We start from the raw sequence: 18,699 nt of genomic DNA on the forward strand, positions 1-18,699 counted from the left end.
GCTTTCTTTTCATTTTAAATAAGCCTTAAATCTGACAAGAGATATCCTAAAGAGAGAAAAATATATATCTTGTAAAGTAAAGAAGAAACAATTGAAATTAAGAGTTCTGAATGCTAGTTTCACTCTTTATATTTGTTCTCAATTTTGTTAAAACATAAATAAAATCTGAAACAGAGCAATTACTCACCCGTCTACACAAGGTACATGGATAAATGTAAGAACTGTTCCTCACAGACCATCTCTGGTGGGGCAAAAGTAAATTCATATAAAAAAAAATAAAGGTACTCTGATGCTTTCTAAGAAATATATCTTAAAGAAAATAACTATAGGGTAATTGTCAGAAGATGGTGAGGATTGCTAAGATTTTTAAACTATAATGAATCTACTGTTTCACTATAATTTATAGTACCTTCCGAGGTCTTATTAATTCAAAAATAAATAATGGGGTAATTAAGAGATCGGTTTCCTTCCCTCACTGACATATCACATCATTAAAAAACACATCTAGTCACTTATTGTACTATACTTATTGCACATAAAAGCTTAAATTATTACTTGCTTCCTCTCTTGCTTCCTCTATTTCCCTTTTATAACCAAAAGCCACGGTAGCAATTTATCTCACTGAGCTTCTTTAGACTGGGTCCACCTACTGAAATCACAATTTAGGCTGTTTTTACCCATTCCTTAGTTGGAAAAGAGTTAACGTTAGCAATCCTGTCACGAAAGGGGTTTACCAGTCTTCAAAATACTTATTAAGACAATGTGTCTCCGGTTTGAGAAGCAGAGCACCATGTGGCGCCATGACGGAGCTCGGGAGCAACACCTTCTACAAACTCACTGCTGAATTTCATCTGGAGCTTCAAAGACCAGGGCGGTCTAAACACCTATGGTGAACCATGGGGTTCACACAAGGAACCGCGGTGACATAAATAAGATTGCGGAAAGTAGCTTTCGCCTCTCTCCAACATCTTTTGATTTAATACCATCTGCTAAAGAGAAATATTCCAGCACTCGGTACAGAAAATAATCGTGATATTTCTATTTCCTAAACAACTGAGCTGTTCCACTTTCAAAAGAATGGCATGTTTCCTTTACAGAGATTATTTCTTTTTCCTTGTCCATTCATCCCAATGTTCTTCATCTCGATTTCTATTTCACAGTGTTCTTTCTCCACCCCTACCTTCCCTCTTTTTCCTCTCCAATAATGAGGTGGATTTACCATTTCATCTCAGAAAAAAACAGATTTTCAGTAACCCCAAACTTTGAAAACAATTATGAATCAGAAGTCATAAAGCTCCACCCACCTACCTGCTTCTTGAAAACAGGAGTAATTGTTGAAAGAAAATCTAATATAAAACTCTAGTCATCTATCCTTTACTTTTGTAACTGCTGGAAACTGGACTTTTAACTATCAGTCTGACCCAGATTATAACTGGAGATAACAAACCTAGAGGCACAGCAAATACATCAAATAGAGGACTAGGAGAGGTGGAGAAGACTAAGAAGCCCATGGAAAGTCTGGTACCTTTCCTTTCAGCCCCGCATTCTAAATTGCACACAGATGTGTGTTCCTTCGAGTCTCTTTTCTTACACTGCACTGGAGTCAGGCAATAGGCCCTTTCAATAGGGAACCTTCCATTCTGAGGAACTGTTTTAAATTATTTTATTGATTATTTCCTCTACTCCATTACTTCAGTTTTCTCTTCCAAATACCTTGCTTCCAACACAGTCTAAACACAGATGCTCTGTACTTTTAGATTCAAAGTGTCCCTCGTATAGAATCAGCCTCAGTGGAGAGGTTCTCAAAGCTCTCAAAAGCAAGGTAAAAAGCTCAAAGGCCCACTTACTCCATGTGTCTCCATATTTCAATGAGAGAACAGTCTGATAATAAATACTACAATTGCAAAATAAAATAAAAATGGTTCAGAAAATCAGCTATAGTAGACATAAGTTTTATCTTTCAATTAATTGAAAAGAATGGACTCCTGCCATCTGTCTGAAGGTCCCTTCTGCCCAGTGGCCCTTAGGAGGCAATAAACATAGGGGCAAAATTCAGATCATGCATTAAATCTATAGCCTGGCTGCATGGAAACTGTTGTGTACTTTCATGTGGATACTGGCTAAGATTGTTAGATAAGCAGGCACAATTTACCGACAAGTATAAATCATTATCAAATAATACTAAGTAACTGAAATAGTAAAATATTTTCAAAATGGTGAAGAGGTGCTAGTTTGAATAAACACTTACCTAAGTACCTTTCTCTCTTTTCTCAGTGTATTTTTCATGTAATAAATGCATGTGTGCATACCAGATACACTGCATTTCAGTGCTTCACTGATACACCCCAAGTGCCTGCTATCACAGTAGGCACTCATAAATACTAATTGAATTTGTTAAATAATCATTTAATAAATACATATCTTCTGTAACAATTACAACACAACACAGAAAGCAATAAAGGACATTAGAGAGAAAGCGTTAAGGAAATTCAAAGAGAAGAGAGAACACTCAAGACTGGGGACATACGGACAAATATACACTTCAGGAGAAGTTTGGAATAAAGAATAACTGTTCACATAAAACTAAAGAAAAGGTAAACAAGCCCTGGCTGGCGTAGCTCAGTGGATGGAGCGCGGGCTGGGAACCAAAGTGTCCCAGGTTCGATTCCCAGCCAGGGTACATTCCTGGGTTGCAGGCCATAGCCCCCAGCAACCACACATTGATGTTTCTCTCTCTCTCTCTCTCTCTCTCCCTCCCTCCCTTCCCTCTCTAAAAATAAATAAATAAAATATTTAAAAAAAAAAAAGAAAAGGTAAACAAAGAAAACAAACACGCACGTTCTGGGTAGGTGCAGCCTCGAAGGCAGTGCTGTCCAAGAGAGCTGCTCTCCAGCAGACACTATCTATGCAGCCACCACAGCGCCACCGACTATGGGCAGCTACTGAGCGACTCATCTGTAACTAGAACGAAAAGAGGAGCTGAAGTTTTCATTTTGTATTCATTAACTGAAACTGTCACATGTAGCTAGTGTGTATAGCAGAGATCTATGGAAGATGTTCAGAGATCCTATAAGGTGAGTATAAAGACTTGGCGGAAGCTTAGAAAAGGTTAATTTCCCAAGATTATGCTCATAAGTGGAAGAAAGGTGATTTGAACTCAGGTTTACTGACCCTAAAGCTCCTGCTTTTTGTAATATACTGAAACAGTAGCAACTCTCAGACATTGCTATGGGTTCCTTAAGAAGCAGAGGCAAAAAGCACAGATTGGCTGCTGTGAAATTATCTACTACAGCCTGGAATTCTGGCCCCTCCCATGTATGATGCTGTCTGATTCCATCTCTAGCTCAGATCTCATTACTGCTCATTTCTGAAACCACCTTTTCCTTTCCCCAAACACCTTGAAGTCTTTTGTTCTCTTTTCCCCCCTATGCTCTGCTATGCCCGCTCTATGCCTACTGTGACCGGCACTGACCATTTCTGACTTCTGATCGTAACAGTTACTTTCATTCCCAAGATTCACTTTTGTAATCATTGGTTATCACAAAACTTAGCTTATTCAGTCCGCAGATGTGGCTTGAACCCTCCGATGGCTTTGACAAGAAAATACAAAGGTAAGACTTTGACTTTTTTTGAGAACTAGTAGTTCCACTTAACTAAACTAAAGGGTACTCATAAGAAAGTCAAGACACAGGTAAAACCACACTGTGTCTGACTTTGAAGATCATAAGGAATTTGACATATTGTGTCCATCAGGATGTCACTAAAGGTGTTAAAACACGGAATGACAGAAGCAGAGTTGTTCTCCAAGAATAGAAATATGGCCAGGGAATGAGATCAGCACAAGTAACAAAAGAAAAAATAGATCAGAAAACTCATAGAATGTGAGAAAATGTTTGCAAACCATGCATCTGATGAGGAACTTGTATCTAGAAAATATAAAAAATTCTTATAATTCAATAACAGCAACAAAAAAAAACCCCAATTTAAAAATGGGCAAGGGATCCAAACAGATACACCTCCAAAGAAGACATAATGGTCAACAGGCACATAAAAAGTCCATGACTGATATCATTGCCAGCCACCAGGGAAATGCAAATCAAAACCACAATGAGATACAACCTCACATCCACTAAGATCACTAAAATCAGAAAGACATTTAGCAACAGGTGTTGCCAAGGATGTGGAGAAAATGCAATCCTTATAAGATATAGATGGGAACGTAAAACAGTACACTGGACACAATTTAGCATTTTCCCTGAAGGTTAAAAACTATTGCCATATGACCCAGCAATTCTACTCCTAAGTATATGCCCAAGAAAAATAAAAAGAAGTCCACATAAAAACACGAATGTTCATAGCAATATTATTCATAATAGCCCCAAAGTGACAACAACCCAATGTCCATCAACCAATGAATGAAGAAAATGCAACATAGTTAAACAATGGGTTATTTGGCAATAAAAAAATGAAGTATCCATATATGCTACAATATGGATAAATCTTGAAATTATTATTCTAAGTGAAAGAAACTAGTCACAAAACATGACATGTTATAGGATTCCATTGATATGAAAGGTTCATAACAGGCAAATCTATCTACAGAGACAGAAAATAGTGGTTGCTAGGGATGGGGATTCAGTAAGGGAAAATGGGTAGTGACTACTGTAGAATTTCTTTTCTGGGATGACAAACTGTTCTAAAATTGTGATGATGGTTGTACAACTCTGAATATCCTGGAGCCATTAACTGTATGGTAAGTGAATTAAATCTTTATAAAGTGGGCCAAGAAACGAATTTTATGAAAGTGATATATCTCATTAAAGGTGTTAAAAAAAATAGATGTTCTAAGGAGGGAAGGCACTGGAGGCACTGGAGATTGGACAAGCATGGACAATGCTCTAGAAATGAAGAAAATGGTAGTACGAATAAAGAAGAGGTGGTAAAGAAATCCTCCAAAGGAGACATTAAAGCACCTCTCTCAACTGGATATATAGAGAAAGGAAGGAGATACACACACACACACACACACACACACACACACACACACATATATATATCCCATTTCTACCTTAAAAATTACTTTTCTTTTTCTACAGCAGCACCTTACCATTTTAGTAAAATAGAATCACAATATCCAACAGTTCCGTATTTGTGAGGCAACATTGATGTTCCCTACAATCTTGACCTTGTTTTTAAAAAAGAATGATTCATTTACACATCAAAAAGCATTTACTGAATGGTCTCTATGCTAAAGGAACTTGTACTAGGAATGGGTTAATAAACCATTCAATGTGAGTCCAAACACATCCACACATGCCCACTGAAGTTATCAGGCCTAACGTGTAGTACAAAGAAATAATTATACGATGGGTTCGTTTAAAAATAATAGTAATTATAATAATAGCAACATCTAACATGTATTGAACACTTACTAGCGTGCCGGACACTGTGCTAACCAGTCTATATTCACTATTGCACTAAATTCTCAAAATAACCTAGTTTTACCAATTTTACCTCATTTTACCATATGAAGCTGAGGTCTAGACACTTAAGTTTCCCCTTACAATATTTAAAAAAAATCATTTTGTACTTATGCAAGGAGATTTCTTACCTATGTAACATCTACCTGCTACATAACTGGCCCAAATGTTAAATCTTTTACATAAAGTATTAAGTTGATAAGCTGTATTTTAGCAAAATATAAAAAAAACCTGCAAAATTATCCCTAAGGGTGAGTTGATTATATTATTGCACAAATATAAGTGTATGTAATAGAAAAAAGTGATTGTAAACATGATCTGCAAAATCCAAGCCTAGTAAAAGAGTAAAGAAGGTCAAAATACTCATAATTTACATGTAAAATCTCAGTTGAAAGAGATATGAAATATTCCATGATGAAAAGCAATCTTTATGTTTTATATATTCCCCAAATACTAAGATTTACACATTCCCTTAGGATGCTCATTGTTTCTCTGAAGCAACCAAAACTGGTAGATGTATCACTCTTAGTGACATAACCATTTGATTTTTCCAATAAAAGCTGGAAATACATTTTTCCATGGAGCATACTGATGTGCTCCCTCTCCCAAATTATTAAAACATTTCCCCATAATTTGTATCAAATAAAAATCTGCATCAACTCACATATCACATGTATATATGGTATCACATATACGTGTATATAGACGGTGACAAAACTGTAGATCATCAGACACTTGGGCAATCTGGGATATGCTAAGCAAACTATATACAAATAGCTCATGATTCAATTACTTTAAAAATCATATCCAATTTCAAATTTGTTTCATAGTAAACTATTCTTTAAGAACTAAAAGCTGAAACCCATTCATACTAACAACCCATCCAATAACGAAAAAGGGGAAACATATTTGCTGTCAAGAATATCCTTTTAGATTTTCCCAAAAAGTCATGTAAGTTATTTGGCATACAGCAGACCCTCACAAGGCTATTTCCTTTTGTACTACCTCTTTCCTACTTTGTCAATCCCCAGTTCTCTCACTGAAGATGCAAAAAAAAAAAAAATTGTAAATAACACCATACAACAAAGATTAAAAAAAAACTAGAACTATTGAGCATTGAAAATATTTGAGAGAAATAATAAACAGTTCTTGTGTGTGCATACTCACACAAACACTCATCCCAAATGTCAAAACAAATACATAACAAATAGATGACCTTCTAGGCTCAAGAGAAAAGAAGAAAGGGGATTTAAAAATATATGTATTTTTTGAAGCCAGAAAAAAAGAGTTTTAATCTTCTAAGAAGTTGCACTTGAGCACATAGAGTATCAAAAAAAGGTAATCCCTTTTGAACTATTTCTTAGCCTCAACATTTAACATTTTAGGTAAGCTTTCAACTGCCGTTAGACTTCTTTGAAACTAGGCTCTTGTTTAATACGAAATAGGATGTCAGTTGATCAATATCCATTTGGCTTAAATTCATAAGTCCACAACCTCCCTGAAGTGGTAGAACAAACAGGTACAAAGCTTGGAAATTTATTGTTTCTTTTTAAACTCCAAATGATATTTGCAGATGCCAAAAGGCATTTTGAAATCACTCACCCTTACTTCAGTAAAAATGAAAAGGGGGGGTGGGGAGGAGGGAGAATCTCATGAGATCTTGGATGTCAAGTTTTTGCCCAAAGCTAATTTTCATAGCTGTGTTATAAAACTCTGAAAATGGAGGTTTATAGTGGAAATGCTGACAGACCCTTAACTGTAGCAGCATGAATGGATATAATTAAAGAAAAGCTTTTGGCTACACCTAACTCCACAAATGAAAGACTGGCATTTTTATATTAACCTCAAGTAATAGCAAGTGAGAACTAGAAATGTGATTCCACAAAGGTAATGTGAAATGTTAAAGATGACTGCTAAAACTATTTGACATTCAAAGTTTTACACATGGAGGCATTTAGTTAACATAACCAAGTCAGTATTTTCATAATGCTACTTAATCAGCAATAAAGAATGCTCTGGTGAGCCATCAGCTCCAGTTAGCAGAAAGTGGCATATGAAGTTATTATTTCTTAACAGCCTAGAGGGAGCCGCTTCTCCCTTAATCAGTGATCTTAGTTCCTGCCTACCTATAATTTCTCTGTCATACAGTTATAAAACTATTACCCAGTTCAACACACACACTCATACATCTTGCACACACATTTATGCAAGGACTGGTACCTTATTCCCACCTGAATTTGAAAACAGAAGAGATTGCTAAGGTAAAGTATTTCATTCTTTCCCTTGTCAGGGATGCAGCCCGGAATAAATATCATCAATCTATATAACCCATCTTCCCTATCTAAACCAAAATTCAAAAAATTTAGCTGTGTTCTTAACTTAAATGAAAAAAAAAAAAAGAAGCCTATGCTTTACAACTATCCACAATGTTTTTGCACTTTCTAACAATATTAAAAGTAATAATATTATAGCATACCCAAAAGACATCTATGGAAAGATCTTCAATGAAGCTCCACATTCTGGGTGAAGAAATTAGGAACACATCTCTCTGATCAAATACCTAAATGACTTTTTCTCATGTTTCTCCTCTCTGGCTCCCTCCCTCCCTTCTTTCTTTCTTTTAAACTAAACAATATAAATATCCATTATTTGGGCATTAGTTAAGTAAAGTTTAGTGCATCGATATGGTAAGACACTAAAGCAGCCATTAAAAAGAATTAGGTCTTCATATACTAACATGGAAAGTTAGTGAGCAAATATGAAAACAGGTTGCTGAACAAAGATTACTATTTTGTATTTTAAGCCTACAAATGCACAAAATTCTGGAAGGTTCTAGAACCAATTTTACTTTTGTGGAGTAGAACTAAAACAATGTTTTCAACCTCAGCACCACTGAGCTGGGCCAGATCATTCTTCGTTGTGTGGGCCATCCTACGCATGGTAGGATGTTGAGCAGCATCCCGGATGCTACCCACTCGGTAACAACAGATACTAGTAGCAACTCCGGACCCTCCGGTGTGACAGTCGAAAACTTCAGATACTGCCAAATGTCTCCTAAGTGATAAACTCACCTCTAGTTGAGAACCCCCAAACTAGAGAATTAAGAAATGAAGGGAGGGAAGAGGAATTTTTACTTGTCACCTTATATCTCATTTTTCTTTCTTTTACCAATGATAATATATTTGCAATTTAAAGAAAATTTTAATGACAAAAGGAGTTCCCCAAATTTCTAACTTAAAAAAGTATATTAATAGTGTTTGCAGGATATGAATTTAAAAACAAAACCTACAGATGAAGGAATGCAATAGTTAAGATGATTAAAAGGGACCTTGTCCATCTTCAATGAAAAGGGCAGAGAGATATATTGATTCTGACACTTGGCTTCCATGACTGCCTCTTCCCAAGATGCCCATATTCCCTCCTTCATTTTCTATTCCTTTGCCCCCGTATCTTTTGGGGGCTGTGTTCCTCGTCACCAGAATGGTTTAGACCAGTAAGCTCCTCTTCCTACTTGTTCTGTATAATCAGAAAAATATAAATAAACCACTAACAGTACCAAAAGTATGGAACTTTCTAATTTTCTCCTGGAAAAACGGAGAAATACAGCTTACCATTTATTTAAAAATTATACAAACAAAAGGAATTTGACACTTGGGAAAGTCATAACAGGTGCTAACAAACTCTACTAGACTAAAAACAAACAGTTCGTGAAGAAGATCCAGAATCAGTAAAAGTGTCTTCTAATAAAGCTGGCTGCTCATTTACTTTTCATTCATCCATCCATCCAAAAATCTAAGACTCTTGCTGTAATAATATAGCTGACACTGACGGGGAAGGGGATGATTGTCTGACCAAGAACTCTGGCTAAACCTTTGGAACTTAAACTGATGAGAAAAGATAAGTAGTAAAGTTCCATAAAACCTAATGAGAAATAAAAACCTGTGGATTAATCAGTTTGACCACACAGACTAACATTAAATAAATTAGTAATAAATTTCCAAAATTTATAAATCTTGTCAAGCTTGGTACCTTTGAAAACCAGATGCTACTTTTATAATGTGGTATTAGGAAGAGGAAAGCAGTTTATTCATTAACTTCATACATAATTTAAAATAAAATCATATTTCTATACATAACTTTTACCTAACTTTTCAGAGACAGTGATTTACTACACTGAATGGTGGCACCTAACTTAAGAACATGTACTTCAAAGGTAAACACATTATATAAAAAGGACCCTAAACAAAATAATTGTCATTACCACTGTGCTTATCTAATATTGTTTGGATCTGAGTACATTTACACATTTGTATAATTTAAGTGGATCAAAAACAGTAAGTTTTGTATAGGTGATTGGTATTATAAATAGAACAATCCCATATTAATCTCCAAATAAAATGTTTTAGCTGGAAGTATTTCAGGCAGTTGGGACTACAACTCTGCCGCAAAATATTTAAAGAAACTTACTTTTCAAAATGGTACAGTGTGGCCAAAATCATAAATTACATGTTTCAGTAAAAGCCACTTGAGATTTGACCTCATGGTCTTGCTTAGAGCAAAAGGAACATACCTCTAGGTAATAATACTCTTTTAGGAGAAACAGAAAGGAAAGGAGGGGTGAAAGGCACAGCTCTGGGACTGCGCCGGAGCTGCTCTGAGTTTAGTTTAATGTGTTTGCACATATGCTTTTTTTTTTTTAAAGAACTACTGTTTGAAAGAATAGTTTGAAAACTACTGATTTATGCCAATGTAGCAATAAAACCGATTCTACATTTGGATTTCATGAGTATGTCAAAAAGGAAACTTTCATCTAGAATCTACAGTTGATAATACAAAACAAATGAATAAATTAGCACATCACTGGAAAACACACCTGATTCTGGCCAGAAGAGCTTGTAGAAAGTGCAACACCGTCCCAAGTTCAGATTCTTGACAAGCTCGCAGAAGCATACTAAATCCGTCATTAAGCAGTGTTTCATGGGAAGGATACAAGGAATGGCTTGTCTCAAACACTTCTTGAACACCATCAATGTAGATGGACAGAAGTGACCAGAGAGCCTGTCTTTGTCCTGTTTCATCATTCTTAGATACCAAGAACTCCTTTGCTTTTTCCCGGAAGGCATCTGAAAATTTCTCAGCCAAAACACCAATGTCCAGATTTTTCTGGGTATACATCAAGAGGAAGGCTGCCTGACCCTTCCAAAGGAGATTTGATGATTTTAAGGCAGGCTTAAGGAAATGCAGGAGGTCTAATACATGACTTGTGACATCTTCTATCTCTGCAACAGCTGCTAACAGTAGAAAAAGGCTGAAAAAATTCTGCAGACCATCTATAGTAAGTTCTTCCATTCTTTTTTGATGGAATTTAGAATATATTCTGCAAAACATAAAAATGGCTTTAATAAAACTGTTCCATTTACAAAAATCCATCCTTTAAAGTAACATTTTACTCAATGTTTGTGAGTCTCATTACTGTAAATTTTTAGCTAATTTTTCACTACAATGCGGCCGTGTCACTTTGTCCACCTAGAAAACAAATGAACAGAAAACAAATGAAGGTTCCCCTACCTTCCTTCAAATTTCTCAATGACGTAGCAGGTCACCCATAAGTGAATCAAAGGATTCAGTGGCTTTCCCCAAAGGACAGTAGAAATGTCCTTTGCATAGCGTACATGACTTTCCTTTGGTTCCCCATCACATTTCTTTTGCAAATTTTATTGACCAATAAGAAAGAATATGTAATCTTTTAAGTACAATTTGATGTGCTTTACAGAAATCTTAACACAGCAATTTTATATAACAATTTTCCTTAAACCTTTTCTCCCTCTACCCCTCACAGAAAAGTTACTCTTGCTATACTGATACTCTAAGACAATTCACAGTGCTAGAAAAATTATGTTTTACATATTCTTAAACAAAAATTGTTAGTGTCAAAAAGACACAGCCATTTAAAAATCTCTTGTCAATACTACTTAATATAATTTTAATAGTTGTACTTTTTTATCAATTAAGGGTTTTGAATTGAAAATCATTCATCTTGAATCCTACCTACAAGTTGTTAAATTTTATAGCTTCTATAATTAGCTTGTTCAAGATAAAATAATTAATGTTCCTAACTGGTTAAATGTTTGTCAGTAACAGAGCTGATAAGCCCCTGAAAGCAAAGACCTGTCTAATTATCTGCACAGCCTTCACCATGCCCACTCTATTGCTCGGTATAAAGTATTTCCTACTAAACAGACTTGTTATTTACTGAATTCCAATGATCCCTTTTAGCTATAAAGTTCTAAGGATTACATATTCCATATAAAGATTAAGGTTCAAGAGCAAACTAGCAAATGCATTAAAAGAAAAACTACCATTTGAACCACATAATTACTAGATGCTAGACAAAGAAGCTACCATTAAAAAAGTATATGCTAAAAAAATCCAAACTGTATCACTATAACCTTGCAAGAATTATTCATTTGTGAGAATCAAATAGAAATTCATTTAGTGATTTCTGAGAAGTCTCCACCTACACAGAGGAAGAAGCACTCTGCTGCGAGAACTCCTACCCCGTAAGCTGAGCGAGGGGGAGACGGCAGTGCACGCACAAAGGGGGCTCAAAAAAGGGCTGGCAGACAGAAGAGGCAGGACAAGGAAGGACAAGATCATACCTACATAACAAGCAAAACTCTTAAAAAGAAACAATGGACAAAATGTGACAAAAGTTTATGTCAGCATACAAGAAATTAAAACTGGGCACAATCCCCAAATGGAAACATTCAAGTTATTTGGTTCACTCTACTCCAGTCAGTTTTCATTCAAGAATGCAGGGCTTTGGGACTGCTGGGCTCAGAGGACACAAAAGTTACAGATCGAATCTATTACTTGCCTATGTGTGATTTGGAGATGGTTTTTTATTTCTGGAATTTCTAATAAAATGTATGCAGTGAGTTACATAACATTATAATTAATTCTGGTAAGGAAAACTACAGTGCTCTAATATTCTTGCATTTAATATATAAAATTTCAATCTTCAGGACTTATGAGATAAATAAAAATTAAAATCCTCTACAAGTTACGGATTTTACTTTTCTCCCTTACTACAAAAAATTGGCAGGCTCAAAAAGCTCTGTATTAATTTAAATTAAAAAAAAAAACTCCATATTTTGATGTCCTACATTCAGAAATACATTTAAATGTATGAACAATAAAGACCTCCAAGCACAAGTGAACTTAAAAAATGCAAACATTAACACTTCTCCAAAGACAGAAGTGAACATTCATACAAAGAAAACTATGGCACACACCTTCCTTTGACTTGTTTCCAAGGATGCAGACCATTGTTCTTCATTGCTTTCTTAACCACTTTTGCCAAAATGCAAAGGAAAATGGTGTAACTACTTCTGGATTTATACAGGTCATAGTCTTGTTTATCAAAGCAACAGGTCTCCACCATTTCTAGCATAGACAAGGGTGATGTAGTATTTGGAAGGCCTTTTAAAGGAAGCCAAGAAATACTGAAAGAACTATTCTAGAAGCACAAAACAAAACAAAACAAAAAACAGATAGAAAACAAGTGTTAAGCCTCTGAGTAAATAAAAATGGAAAGCTGCAAATCCCAATGAGTTCATTAAAGGTCTGATTCATCTTAATCACAAAAACTACACAGCCATTACCACATACCCTCCCAATATAAAAATTCCATAAAAGCATAGAACATCAAGGAGTACTTAAATTCATGGATTACCACCACTCAAATGTCTTTTGAACAGTTGGCTTGTCCAAATTAGGATACAAACAAGATCCATACATTGCATGATAGGTCTCTTACAGCTCTTTTATTCTGTAAGTTTCCTGACCTTTGGTCATACCATTTATCCAGTCATTTACTGTGTAGAATTTCCCATATTCTGGACTCAGCTGCTTGCATCTCCCTAGTGTCACTTAATATGTTTTTTATCCCCTATTTTTTCTAGAAATTGGCAGCTGTATCTAAAGATCTGATCAAATTCAGGTTGAGTTTTATATTAAGAATCTTTCATTGGTAGTACTGGGTACTTCCTATTGCAATCAGTGAAAAAGCACGTAAGTTCTGACTGTTACTGTTTTTGATGTTAAGATTGATCACATTGTCAGTGTGATCTATCCAGTTTAGTAAGGTCCCCACTAGCCTTTTATTTAACAATTTTAGCAGCCATTGATAATCATTGACCAGATATTCTACTTCATCAGATGTTCAAAATAGCAATTTTCTAATCCTATCATCCTTCTGAATTAGCTCATCAGAAATTTGGATACTCAAAAAATAGTTTATATTTTCTTTTATTTATGGTTTTCAGAAATGAGGGTTTTTACTCGAAATAATGTTTCTAACTCATCATAAACTCAAGGATTTAAACATATTTGGTATATTTTAACCCACAGTAGTCATTATTCCTTCTTCTGCTCAAACCTACCCAGTACTGGGCCACAGGAGCTCCTTCAGGCTGGCACCCGCATCCTTCTGATGCAACCCCAGCTTACTCCGATGCCTTCCCATTGTCCCTTATGATGAGAAACTCATCTAGGCTCATCCCGTACGCACTCTGCTTCAGAACTAGATCCTGTCATTTCCCCAATCAACCTGATATTACTTCCGGAAAAGGCATTTCTTCTCATTTTTAATAAGCTCCATTATCTACAGGTCCAAAGTTGTAATTTACAGGTAAATTTTCAATTTTCATTTTCTATCTGAGTGAGGGGTTTCACTATTTACCCAGAAACCCAAACATTCCAAATCTCTCCACACACTACAGGTAACTAAATCCTTTAATTCTACCTTAAAAATTTTTATCTTCCAAATTTATCCTCTCCTTTCTAAACCAATTATCCCTATTTTAGGTCTTGCTCACTGCATTATTTGGTTATACTGCTACACTGGACCATTAACTTATCTGTACTCAATTCATTTATACAATTTTTCAGAAAAAATTCTCAAACACACTCCTAATATGTCACATCCTTGCTATCTAATGTCTCCTAAGTAAATCACAATTCAACTGGATATTATATTCATCTCTTCATAATCTAGCCCAAGTCTATTTTCTCTCTATTTTCCTTATTTCTTATCTCTTTCCATAGTCACCTGACACCTACCACTCAGAACTCTTTAAAATGGTAGCAATAGATCCTGTTGTTGTTTTTTTTTCACGTCTCCATACATTTGTCCATACTTTCTTTTTGCCTGGATGCATTTTTTCTTCTGTATTTGAATAATTCCACTTATTCCCCAGGCCAAGTTAAAAAATTACGACTTCATAAAGTCTTCCAAAAATCTATACAGAGTCATATACTCCCTTTTCTGGCACTCCAGATCTTTATAATTTTTGTATACAATACATGCCCAAGTAGCACATGCTCAAATGCCAAGACTGTGTCTTATTCAGGACAGCAGTAACTGTTCAATGGTTGCAAGCAATCCATAATTATTAGAAAACATGTATGTTTGTGAAAGATAAATTTATTCTTGAGTTGTTCTAATCTACTTTGAAAAATTAACTTTTTAAGATTAATCCTGAATTATTCATAATTAAGCCATAAAAAACATTCTTCAAATACCATGTACAAATTCTTCAAATTCCTGGAACAAATTCATATCCTATTTACTCACCAGATTCTTACTGTAATATTCCCATAGAACAGTGACAATTGTGATGTTCGGCTCCCAGAAATCACAAAGTGTCAAACAACAGTGAAGATACATTCGTAAATGCTCTTCTAGTACAACATCCTAAAAAATAAACTGAAATTGTGAGGCAGTAAATGGCCCCTGGCAACATGAATATTATCACGATACTGCACCAAACAGCCTGCTTCTAAAAAGAATATGGATATATATCACCAAATCAGATCCACTACCATCTTCAGACCAGCAAGTCTAAATCAGCATAAGGTATATGTCTAAAAATTTGCTTTAAAGACCATCAATATATGCAGATAATGGACATTATATAACTCAGTTTGATTTTAACTCAATTATTTAAAAATTACAATAAGTGTCTCATAATTGAATGGTGGAGGAAATCCAGAGACTGGAAAAAAAACCCCAAACCAAAAAGAAGTAGCAAAAATGATCTAATTAAGATGTACACAAATTCTAAGGTCACATTTAAGTACTCGGTCAAATTCTTTATAGGAGTTTAAGAGTTGCTCTTTTAAAAACCAGAGGATTGGCAGCATACATATATTTCAAGAAGTGCAGCAGGAGAAAGAAGTAGGGAAAAAGTAAATACCTTAATTTAATCTAGTCTTCCATGATGAAATAACCAAACGTGATTGTTAAAAAGTCACATATCACTGAATGGCAGCCATTCAACAACTATTTATTTAAAGAATATTATATACCAGGCATGATTCTAAGGTACTAGGCATAAAGCAATGAATGAGTCAGGCATGGTGCATGCTCTAAGAGAACTTCCACTGTGGGGGGAGAAGGGTAAAAGAGGATACTGAAACAAATGAGACAAATTTAAACCATTACAACTGTTGTAACAAAACAAAACAAAGGCTAATCTAGCAGAATGACTCTTAGAGGATGTGGATCATTATTATGCCAGGAGCTATTAATGAAAAGGCCTTTTTGAAGGACTTGACTTACCTAAACAATTGAAGGAAAAAGAGCTAGCCATTTAAAGACCTGAAAGAAAAGCATTCATTTAAAAAAGAAAAGAAAAGCATTCATGACAGAGAAAGGACATGGAATTAGCAGTAAACTTGGTACTGTAGGATTAAGTCAGAGATAGTCAGGGACTATATCTCATTTGAATCTTTATGTGTCTTGGTAAAAAGTTTGGATTTTATTTTAAATACGTTGGGAGCCACTAGGATTTTGAAAGCACAGATTTTCAAAGCACAGGAGTGATGTTAGGTGATTGTTTCAAAACTACCGTGCTGGATCATGCATGGAGAATGAATATAGTGGAGAAGAGAAGCAGGCAGACCAGTTAGGAGGTAAGCAGTGACACTTGCAATATAACAGAAAAGCACATTAAGAGATCATGAACGAGGCAGACATATTAGGAGATGTGGAGGTGCATGTTATATAGAAAGCTTTAAATAAATAATTATTGAATGACTGCAATTCAGTTGTGTGTCACTTTTTACCAAACATGCATAATTATTCCACCAAAGAAATGTTACATTAAATTGTCTACTCTTTCTCCCACTACTTCCTTCTCCTTCTGCCAGCTCTAAAGGTCAGGAGGCCATTCTATAAAACTGTAAGACTGAGATAAGCAGACAACTTTAGAGAAATGTTTGGAAACAGAGGCAAGAGGATCTGTTGATGAGTTACATTAAGGTCTAAAGGAAAGAGAATGATTAAGAACTCCCAGGTTTTGGCTTAAGAAAATGGGCTGATGGTTACTATACATTTCCTGAGATGGCAAAGGCAAGGAGAGGAAGAGATGGGAGAGTGCATAGAGCAACCAAGTGGAGATATTAAGTAGGCAATTTGACATACGGGTCCAGAGCTCAAAGGAAAAGTCAGAGCTGTTGATATAAATTTGGATGATGCCTTCATACTCATGGTTTTTAGAGTTAAGAGATTAGACAAGATCAAACAAGGAAAGAGTATAGATGGAAAAGAGAAAAGGATGCAGAACTGAGAGCACCCTCCTATTCCAACATTTAGACATCAGGTGAAAGGAGTTTATTAGTAATATCAGTGGGTAATAGAGTAGAAAAGAAACCAGGTATCCTGTAAACCAAGAAAAGCATTTCATAAAGGGACAGAGGTCAACAGGGTTGAATGCTGCTGAGAGATTAAAATGAGAAGAATTCTCAGATCTGACAATATAGCCTCAGCAAGAGTAGTTTTGGGGATGGCAGAGATAGAAGCGTGACTATGGTAGGCTAAGGAGACAACAAGAGGTGAGGAAGTAGAGATACACTAGTACCCTTTACCTCCAGGGAATATAGTTTAAGACCCTACTCCAATGGATGCCTGAAACTGTGGATAATAATGAATCCTATACATGCTGTTTTTTCCTCTACATACATACCTATTATGAAGTTTAATTTACAAATTAGGCACAACAGAAGTTTAACAATAATTAAAAATAGAACAAGTATAACAATATACTATATAAAACTCATGTGAATATGGTCTCACTCTCTCTGATAATCAGGATGGCAACTAAGTGGCTAAGGAGCAGGTCACGTATACAGTATGAATATTTTAGACAAAGGGGATATTCACAACCTCAGCAGGATGGCAAGAGGTTCATCAGGTTACTCAGAGCATGTACAATTTAAAACTTATGAATTGTCCATTTCTGGTAATTTCAATTAAATATTTTTGGATTGCTGTTGACCACAGGTAACTGAAAACGTGAAAAGCAAGTGCAGTTAAGGGGGAACTACTGTATTTAAGTGAGGATATATAAAGTCCTTCATCAGGTGAGAAAGGACAAGATCCTCTGCACAGAGAATGGACTGAGCCTTTGACAGAAAGAGCATCGTTTCCAATATACAAGTAAACCACATTGAAAGGCTGAGTACAAAGCAGGCATGTTGGGATATTTAAAGGTGCAAAGATAAAAGAATTCTCTACGGAGTGGTCCATTTCTCAATGATTTATAATGCAAAACATTTAGCTAAGTTTATTGGGGCAGAGCATGTGTTGAGTTGTGTGTTAAAAACAAATTGTGAAATAAGTGACTTTAGAGAGCAGAAAAGCAAACGTTCTACAGCCAAGTGCCATCCCAGATTTACAATTAAGACTGGTAAGAATGACTGTACGATTTTTCTCCAGCAATATGCAACTGGAGGCAGAGGTGCCAGGAGACAAGACAGGACCGGGTTTTCCCAAGTTTAAAACAGGTGACGGCTATGGAATCAAGGTGTATAAACACCTATGGAGTGATCATAATAAGGTGTTATCTACGTAATCTAAATTGTTTTAGGAGGGAAGTGTGGATGTAGAAGAAGACAAGAAATGAAAAGGTCAACCGTGATAGGCAGAATAAACACAAGAAAAAAAAGGAAAAAAATGTAGATCATAACCATAAGAAGAGGTGGGTAAGGTAATTAAAACAAAATCTAATTAAAAGTGAAGATATTAAAAAACTTAAAGGACAGGTCAATTTCACACAATAATGTTGGTGTCACTAACAAAAGCAGTATGCAAGTATACAAAAAAAAGTGATCTTGGCCCTAAATTTGTTATGAATGAGAGTGAACCAAACATGAG

General features: G+C 35.5%; 1 protein-coding gene across 1 annotated transcript in view; it reads right to left on the reverse strand.

Annotated features, from left to right (window-relative positions):
- Positions 1-18,699, reverse strand: part of MMS22L (MMS22 like, DNA repair protein) — a 116,675-nt gene that overhangs the window by 63,077 nt on the left and 34,899 nt on the right. Inside the window, exons 12-14 of the mRNA XM_045843239.1 lie at positions 15,118-15,237; positions 12,776-12,999; positions 10,354-10,857 (exon numbers count right to left, since the gene is read on the reverse strand). Coding sequence (XP_045699195.1) covers positions 10,354-10,857; positions 12,776-12,999; positions 15,118-15,237 — 848 coding nt within the window. The remainder of the gene's footprint in view (positions 1-10,353; positions 10,858-12,775; positions 13,000-15,117; positions 15,238-18,699) is intronic.

Source organism: Phyllostomus hastatus, unplaced genomic scaffold, assembly GCF_019186645.2.
Source record: "Phyllostomus hastatus isolate PE091 unplaced genomic scaffold, TTU_PhHast_1.1 phas_contig_40, whole genome shotgun sequence".
Lineage (NCBI taxonomy): Eukaryota > Metazoa > Chordata > Mammalia > Chiroptera > Phyllostomidae > Phyllostomus > Phyllostomus hastatus.